Below are 9,492 nucleotides of genomic sequence, written 5' to 3'. Positions count from 1 at the left end.
CTCCTTCATTGAAGAATGTGATTTATGACACACCCTGGGAGGAGGGGGGAAATAGGGTCATAGGTGAGCAATAAATTACGTAGGGCAGAGCCGACTGCACTTGGGAAAAGTGCCGACATGTTGCTCCTAATAAATAATTGGATTTCTTTTGAAACTTGGCTTGAGGCTCATGAATTAATTAGGGCATCCATCGGAACCCTGACACTACCCTTGAAAAGTATCTGGAAGTTTCAGCTGGTATAGAATGTGGTCAGGCAAGCAACTGTGGGTGCCCCAAGGATGGCACATGTAACACCTCTGCTATGCAAGCCGCATTGGATGCTAATTTGCTTCCAGGTCCTCAGTGATGAGGAGGACCCAAACTCCAGAAGTGTCTGAAGACCTGGTTCTGCCAACTCCCTTGGGGCTCACTGAGCTGAGTGCAGCGATGTGGCTGGTTTGCACCCTGAAGACTGTCCCACTGCCTTTTTAATTTTTAAACGTTACTAATCATTTGTTCTAACTGCATCCTACCGAAATGTAACATGAATTTTATGTTTTATTTGTGCACTATCCAGAGTGTGAGTGAGATGGGAAGCTTCCAATTTTGATATATAAATAAAAAATGAAAATGAATTGGATAAAATCTAGAAAGATTAAAAACAACAACCTAGAATTGATAAATATTATAATATTAAAAGGTAACTTAATGAAACAAGCAGGTAGCATTTTGCCTCCTGCATTCAATCTTAACCTTTAGAATAACATTTGTAGAAGATAATTAGTACAAATTTTTGTTTGATATCTAATATCTAAGTGCACTATCTCTAATACTTTTTTTTTCAAAATAAGAGAGAAAAATATCCTTGGGTTTTGAAAGTGTGAATGTGTAAAAAAGGGGAAAATGTCAGGAATTGACTGAAGGAAATTGTAGGGAACATGACAGCCTGTTCAAACAGAATAATTTTCAGTTTTCCATTTCTAAAACATCTCTGTAGCTGAGATCAAGAAGCCTCAAAGGTAAAATTGTGACATAATTTATCCTTGGGAATTTTAAAAACTGGGAAATCAAATGTGATGAAGGTGTTTCTGGTTTAGACTTAGCTAAGTTGCATGGCACTTTTTAAAAACTTGGCAGTTAATATCTTTGGAGACTTAAATGAAGATTCTGCCATGAAATAGCAAACCTGGAGATTGTGAAATGTTTTCAAGGCAAGATACATTTTTATATCATTCGATTTATATTTGCAGGTAATATCTGATCAAATGATAGTTAATTTGATCAGTTAATACTTGTGAACCTATGAATATTGAGCATTATGTATTAAATCAGATTTCAAAATGTGCATTAAATAATTTCAAAATACTAAGTACTTTTAAATGTAAAGCGGCAATGCATTAGGTGAATTTGTAACCATTCTTAAGTACATCACAGGGTAAGATAGAATCCATGATGAAAAATGAATCCAAGCAGCAGAAACAGTTCAGCATCTTCAGAATGTATATATTGGGTCCCCTTAAAATTATGTTTCTTTCCTAATTGCTTTTGCAATTATGAATGCAGTTGATACAGGTATGTGACTCTTGTATCCTCATTATAGTTTCACTTTAATTGTGCATTGATAACAATATTAATATATTATAGCTATACAGATCTGCAGGTGGTATAGAACCTGTCTGTCTGATTGCCATGATGGGATTGGATTAAAAATATTCCTTCTGGGGAAGGGGATCCTTCCACCTGCAAGGAACATTTGATCCAGAAGGGGAACTGTGTTAGAAGAATGGAGAAGATATCTGCTCTTCCAGAATGGAGAAGTGGACATCTCCATTTTCCAGAATGGTTGATAAAGTGATGCTGGAAACTATAAAATGATACCCACTTTATCTGTGTGTATAACACAGTGAAAGAGAGACACATTCACAGAGTCTACATAACCCCATGTATCTCATCAGTATTTACATTTTGAATAGATAGAATTCTTTATTTGCCAAGTGTGATTGGACACACAAGGAATTTGTCTTGGTGCATAAGCTCTCAGTGTACATAAAAGAAAAGATGCCTTCATCAAGAATCATCAGGTACAACACTTAATAATAGTCATAGGGTACAATAAGCAATCAAATCATACTAGGAAACAGTTGATATAAATCGTAAGGATACAAGCAACAAAGTTACAGTCATACAGTCAAAATGGGAGGGGATGGGTGATAGGAACGATGAAAATATTAATAGTAATAGTAATGCAGACTTTGTAAATAGTTGGACAGTGTTGAGGGAATAATTTGTTTAGCAGAGTGATAGTGTTCGGGGAAAAACTTATTGTGTCTAGTTGTTCTGGTGTGCAGTGCTCTATAGTGTTGTTTTGAGGGTAGGAATTGAAACAGTTCGTGTCCGGGATGTGAGGGGTCTGTAAATATTTTCACAGCTCTCTTTTTGACTCGTGCAGTATACAGGTCCTCGATTGAAGGCAGATTGTTTTTCTCTGATAATCAGATAAGCGAATCTTTAGATTTATTTGTTATGGTAGATCCTTTATGCTACATAGCATTGTGTTTTACACAGATATGTAATATTTATTTTATTTTATTTATTCAATTTCTACACCACCGATCTCACTAAGTGACTGAGTAGTTTACAACACAAATGTGATATGAGCATTACTTGTAACCCAAATATTTTGTTTAGAGACATTGAAGACACTGAGCTAAAGTTATTTAGTTGTAAATTGGCTTGGAAGGGGTGCTTTCCTTTGAATGTGAGGGTTCTTCTGACAGCTTACATAGATCATTTCCCCACCTGTGACTTTAGATTCACACTAATGAGGGCAGCCTTTATGTTACTTGAACAATTGTTGGTGATATTATTAAAAAGCAAATGCTTTTGTGAGAGAGTTTGCAGAGTTTATATACATACTATATATAGGATTATACATCTATAGTATATATACACTAGCATTGTCACTTCATGCATTTAATGAAGTGAACTGAAGCTCATGGAGACTTATGCTTTTTAATGGAAAAGATGCTACCAGACTCCTATAGATATTTTATACCATAGACTAACATGTCTGTCCTCCTCCAATAATGGGTAAGGATACATTATTGTTGTAGTTGGGGTAGAAAAATGATCAAAGAAAAATGATCAAAGCTTTTAAATATTGCTTTTCCCCCCTTTATGTAAGTTTCTTCCAATGAGCTCAGGGAAATATTGTGGCTTGCCCCTTTGGAATGGATGCTTAAAGTTAAAAATGCCATAAGTAGCCTTTTCTAGTTTTTTTGTTTTTCACTAAATGCCTATTTCTTTTTCTTTCATTCTTTCTTTTTTGCACTTTTAACAGTTTTATTAGCTTATAATATAAAATACAAAAGCAAATAATAGGAAACAAAAGGGAGAGAAAGTGATAAGTCACTTTTTTCAGTGCTGTTGTAACTTCAGTGCTGTTGTAACAGTGCTGTTGTAACTGTTGTCACTAAACAAAATGTTGTAAGTGGAGGATTACCTGTAGTTAACTTTTACAGTTCAAGCATGGGCTGCATTCATATAAATTAGACTCCCCCAAAAGGGTGCCTTCCATAATTTCTGGTTGATAGGAATTTTGTAAGTATCATAGAAGTCCAGAAACATCTGGAGGTTGTGATTATAATAAGATGTTGATGTCAAACAATATGCTCTGTATTCTAATATTGTGCTCAACCATTCAAGGGATCCCACCACAGTGGAAAATATATTATAGCATTAAAAAAAGAAATAATTCTAAATATTATTTCCATATGTTATTTTTCCCATTCATAACATTGGTGAGTTAACTATATTTTCTTCTTGTACCTTTTACATAAAACCCAGACAAATAAACAAGGAATGAAGAACAACACAACATCTTGGGTGGAATTTGCTCTTGTTGGACTTCAGCATCAAAGGTCACCCACCATTTTTCTTAGTTTTATCCTCTTCATGTTTGTGATTGCTCTTGCTGGAAACAGTCTTCTTCTGTTTTTGGTTAAAATGAGCTCCAGTCTTCAGACACCAATGTATTATTTCCTCAGCCAGTTGGCTTTTATGGACCTTTGTCAAGTTGTCTCAATTGTTCCTCAAATGACAGCCCATTTTGTAAGCCAAAGATATACAATTTCACTATACCGGTGTGTTTTTCAGATTTTTGTCACCCTTTTTATGGGCGGATCAGAGTGCCTGATCCTTGCAGCCATGTCCTACGATAGGTATGTGGCTGTTTGTAGGCCTTTACAGTATCCAACTCTTATGAGGAGCAAAATCTGCCACATCATATCAATAACTGCCTGGTTCTGGTCTTCTGTGCAGGCTTTGAACTGTTCCCTTTATGTCCTGCCTCTTCCCTATTGCAAGTCCAATGTGATTAGCCATATTGCTTGTGAGTATACAGCCCTCATACAGTTGTCTTGTTCTGATAATTCTGCATTCGAAAGATCGGTATATCTCGGGACTTTCCTGGTCTTTCTCATCCCTGTCTCAATCATCCTTGCTTCCTACCTGGCCATTCTCCTGCAAGTCCTGAAGTCGCGTTCCTCTGAAAGGAGCCACAAAGCCTTGGGCACTTGCTTATCCCACTTGTGCGTGGTGGGTCTCTTCTATGGAGCAGCCATTTTGACTTACATGACACCCATTTCATCCTATTCAGCACAAAAGGCCATGATCAATTCTCTTTTTACTACCATCATTCCTGCCACAATGAATCCTTTCATCTACAGCCTGAGGAATCAGGATGTCTTGGCAGCCCTGAGGAAATTCTTTACAAAATGTATGTCAATTCACTGAATGAGGGTATGGGTAAAAAGAAGGCTGCTGGTATGCTTCTTTGAGAACCTAATGGCCAATTCAGTACCTATAATAAAAAATATCATCAAAACATCTGTCTAAATACATTGTAATTTAAATTACATCTTGAAATTGATAGAAGTGCTGCAAAAGATAGCTGTGCAATATAGGATTTAGTCACTTTTTAATTTCCTTTGCCTCATGTGATAGCTATTTAGATGCTTAGCTATTTCTTTGTCCGAGTGCTGTAGCTGAATTTTGGGGACAATATATATATATATATATATATATATATATATATATATATATATATATATATATATATATATATATATATATATATATATATTATATATCTTCCTACTATACAGAGTTGTTGTAAGAACTATGACAGATTAGACAGATTGTGTGTGTGTGCGCGTGCGTATGGAGAGAGAGAGAGAGAGAGAGAGAGAGAGAGAGAGAGAGAGAGAGAGTGTTTTGCATGTGTCTGTGGTGTATGTTATTCTGTCTCAGAGACATATGGCAGGGTGTAAGTTACAGGCAGGAACACACAATCAAATAGCTGGCATTATGTATAGGAACATCTGCATAATGTATGGGTTAGAACCTCCCAATGTGAGATTCCATAAAGATTGTCAAGAATAACAGGGCTATGATTCTGTGGGACTTCCAGATCCAATGGACAAGCAGGTACCTGTACTGGCCAATCAACCAGACATTGTAGTAGTAGACAAGGAACAGCAATGATTATATATGTAGTGGTGCCAAGTGACAGCAACAACAGGAAAAAGGAGTACAAGAAGCTGGGCAGATACCAGGACCTTGAGAAAGAACCAGAGGTGGTATTCAGCAGGTTCTGACCAGTTCTGGAGAACCGGTAGTGGAAATTTTGAGTAGTTCGGAGAACCGGCAAATAGCACCTCTGACTGGAGAAGATTTTACAGTATCCGTCCCCTGCCATACCCAGAAAGCCACGCCCAAAGAACCGGTAGTACAAAAATTTGAATCCCACCACTGGAAAGAACTATAGAAGATGTGGAAAGCAAATGCCAACATGGTCCCTGTGATGGTGGGAGTACTCGGGACTATGACTTCTAAGTTGTTTGGAGTGAGGCTCCAAACAGATCCCAGGAACAACATCAGAGCTCTTTGTACAGAAGAATACAGTGCTAAGAACAGCTAAGATGCTGTGCAGAACCTCCAATTCCCAGGCCTCTGCTAGAGATCTCAAGATGAAGAACATACATATCACCCATAGGGCTGAGAAGGGAACTTTTTTATATACAGTATGTATCATATTCATTGCCTAATAATATCATGCATTTTTAATTTTTTTTAAAACATTTACTGTATATTTTAATTGCTTCTTTCACTGCTACTGAATGTTGCCCAAATTTTGTATATCTGGCTTTCCCATGGCAAATAATGCCACAACCAAGTTTCCTGCAAGAATCCTAGTACCTTGTCCATAAACACTAAAATGAAATTAAAAATGTTAAATGATTTTCCAGTATTAAAAAAAACTCAATATATCACCAAATCTGTTCTAAATGGATGACTGATAAGCTCATTGAAGTCTTGGTTGATTTTGCCTAATTGAAGTTTTCACATCCATATCATTGAGCATGTTTATCTTATGGGGCATATTATGGGGGCATAAAAGGTGTGCATTGTGTTGAACTATTTTCTTCCATCACAAAACATGAGAATATTCCACATGGTCTTTCATCCAGATGCTAATCATACAGTGCATGCTTAATTTAATTATAAGCCCTGAAGTTATGCCTCACCTATCTCATTCTCAGCCTCCATCTGTACTATGAGAACAATGAGCATTGTAGAAGAGTTTTCTAGATTAGTGGTTCTCAAACTTTTCTTTATCATGGACCCCTTTTAAATACCTTTTGTGGTCCTGGACCATCAAGACTTAACTCGAGTTTTAAATCATAACATTTCTTCAAAACTTCGTGGACCCCCTGTGATGACACTGTGGCTCCGCAGGGGCCAGTGGATGAAGGTAGAACAGCATCTGGAAATTTTAATTAATGATTTTTTTAAAAAGCTTCTTCTATAATTCTGGTTCTCCATTAGTTAATTCAGGACTTAAAAGTGATTTGTGATGTTCTCTGTGAAAATAGTGAGTATATACTCAAAGTCAAAACATGGGACCAACTGGCTTTCTTCTTTTTTTTAGGATATCTTGGAGCTTCCCCATGAGCAGTTTGTGATCTGTTCCATAGTCAGCACCTGGCCATATATTTGGAGCTGTAACTGAGCTCCTCCACCTCCTGTGAGAAATAACATAATGTAATTTCTATATGCTTCTTTCAGTGATATCCTTGCATAAAGGTGTCATTTTGTTTTTTTTAAAGAATGTGTTAGCTATGAAGCAATTATTGGAGAAGTGAAAGTTGATAAGTTGATATCCGCCTTCATTTCAATGTCCTAAACCATACAATCCAAACTCATTTCCTCTTTAATATTTCCAATTTTGGCATTCCAGTCTTCAGTCACAAATAGCACATCTTACTTACAATGTCAGGCTTCCAAGTGATGAAATCCATTCAAAAAGGAAACAGCAAAGTCCATCTTCCATAATAATTTCTTTTATTTAGAATAGCATCAAATTGGCAATGTCTGTTGTAATTCCGGATCTGACACAACCCAGAATTACACTACATAATATTGGAAGTTAGAAACAACCTCTAAAAATCACATTCTCCAATATAATCAAACTCCACCTCCAGGTCTCAGCAAGGTCAGCTTTCATTCCCACAGGAAGAAACACCACCTAGCCTAAACAACTCTCTCTCTCTCCACTCCTCCCACCTTAGGAATGTGGCAAGCCCGAAACCCTTCCTCCCAATACCAGCAAAGAGAAAGAAAGAAAAGGAATATATAAAAAGGCTAAATAAAATGGCTACACATATGTCAATTTCAGACTTGACATACAAGTTCTGTCAGTTTTAAATTGAACTTGATCATAAAACTTATCAACCCACTTTCAGATGCTTCAATGAACAGGGGATCGAACCACATTCAATATGACCTCTGATGTCCCTCTCAATTCTGAGCTAAGGGAACTCACCCCCTCTTGTGAACCCTTTTGACTACATTTGACTTTTAAAAGCTTATGTAAAGGGGGTCTGTGTCCACTCTCTCTTCCCTGTAAAAAGGGATAATGTCCCAAAATAGGAAAAGGATGAAACCAAATTTGATATGGTGGTAGAATCCAGAACAAGAAAAAAAATATGTTTGAAAGCATCCAAGTGGGAGAGGCATGCTGGCTTCATAGTAGCAAAATGTAGGGAATTTGGGAATGGAGGCAAGCTAAAAGATCATAACCCAAATGGATCTTTCCAGAGAGAACTGAAAGACCAGGTTAAATATATGTAGTCAAATTAGGCAATTATCACCTCCACAAAAATTATCCCAGAGAAACTAAAGTTGTCAGCTCAATCATAAAAAGATTTAGAAAGCCAAGGAATGCAAGGGATAACAAATCACATGCAAGATGATTTTTGATGTCCCTTCCAATTCTATGGTTTTGGTTTTGTTTCAGCATTATAAGTGTGTTAACCCCTCCTTGAAGGAGATGGGTGGTCTAGAAACATAAAATATAAACAAACAAATAAGTAAGTAAATACTTCAGCATATAGAGCAAAATGATTGTTTAAAGATGTTTTCAATTAATGAAGAGTAAAAGAAGTTCATGAAAATGGATTTCATTCTATTAGCTACTTCCAATTAATAATAGTAAGCGAGTGAGAGGAAAAGTGGGGTGGGAGGATCAGGAGATAGGAGAAAGAGATTTCCGGAGAGAAGTGGAGATGGCTTGGAGATGTAGATGAATATGGATGGGTTCCCAAATAATTAATGTTCGTTACCATGGTGATGGTAATACCAACATTCTTTTAAATCTAATTTGAGCCAGTGAGAGTTAGATGATTCAGAATGTCAGATTTTTACATTTTATTATGACTTTAACAATAGAATCAAAAAAATTTCAGGAAAAATGAATGTCTACCTTCGTAAATACTTCCATCCTAATTTATCTTGGTAGACCAACCTTTACACTGTTTGCATTTTCCAAATAATTTCTTGAGTGCAGATAAGACATCTTGATTCCTCAGGCTGTATATGAAAGGATTCATGGCGGCAGGGACAATAGTAGTAAACACTGTATTAATCATAGCAGAATAAGAGGAAGCTGAAGTCATATAGGTCGAAATGGCTGCTCCATAGAAGAAGCCCACCACACAGAGATGGGACAGGCAGGTTGTCAAGGCCTTGTGGCTCCTTTCAGAAGATTGTACCCTCAAAACCTGGATAAGGATAGCAATGTAGGAGGAGAAGATGACTGAGATGGGAATCAGAAGTACCAGGAAATTTCCAATGTGGGTTGCTTTTTTAAAACCAGAATTATTCGAGCAAGAGAGTTGTATGAGGGCTGGATAAACACACATGTAATGCTTAATCACATTGGACCTGCAGTAGGGAAGGGGCAGGACATAAAGAGAGCAAGTTAGAGCCTGGACAGTGGACCAAAACCAGGCCGCCACTGACATCATATGAAGGATGCTTTTCCTCAAGAGGATGGGATATTGCAAAGGTTTGCAGATGGCCACATACCTGTCATAAGACATAGTAGCCAGGATAAGGCATTCTGCTCCTCCTAAAAGCAAAGTGACAGTAATCTGAGTAACACATCCATA

At 37.0% G+C, this 9,492-nt stretch overlaps 2 protein-coding genes across 2 annotated transcripts; one reads left to right on the top strand and one right to left on the bottom strand.

Annotated features, from left to right (window-relative positions):
- Positions 1-4,186: 4,186 nt before the first annotated feature.
- On the top strand, positions 4,187-4,774 carry LOC113432522 (olfactory receptor 2T5-like). The gene has a single exon (XM_026694643.2). The coding sequence runs from the start codon at positions 4,187-4,189 to the stop codon at positions 4,772-4,774; it is 588 nt and encodes a 195-aa protein (XP_026550428.2).
- A 4,049-nt stretch (positions 4,775-8,823) lies between these two features.
- On the bottom strand, positions 8,824-9,423 carry LOC113429962 (olfactory receptor 2T27-like). The gene has a single exon (XM_026692462.2). The coding sequence runs from the start codon at positions 9,421-9,423 to the stop codon at positions 8,824-8,826; it is 600 nt and encodes a 199-aa protein (XP_026548247.1).
- Between the last annotated feature and the right edge of the window lie 69 nt (positions 9,424-9,492).

This window comes from Notechis scutatus, chromosome 2 (assembly GCF_049901735.1).
Source record: "Notechis scutatus isolate UNSWTSFEM ecotype Mainland chromosome 2, rNotScu1.2, whole genome shotgun sequence".
Taxonomy (NCBI): Eukaryota; Metazoa; Chordata; class Lepidosauria; order Squamata; family Elapidae; genus Notechis; species Notechis scutatus.
This window is presented reverse-complemented; position numbering and strand designations above follow the sequence as displayed.

Excerpts from the sequence above, each read along its gene's own strand:
- LOC113432522 (XM_026694643.2), top strand. The coding sequence starts at position 4,187 with ATGTCCTACGATAGGTATGTGGCTGTTTGTAGGCCTTTACAGTATCCA.
- LOC113429962 (XM_026692462.2), bottom strand. The coding sequence starts at position 9,423 with ATGTCTTATGACAGGTATGTGGCCATCTGCAAACCTTTGCAATATCCC.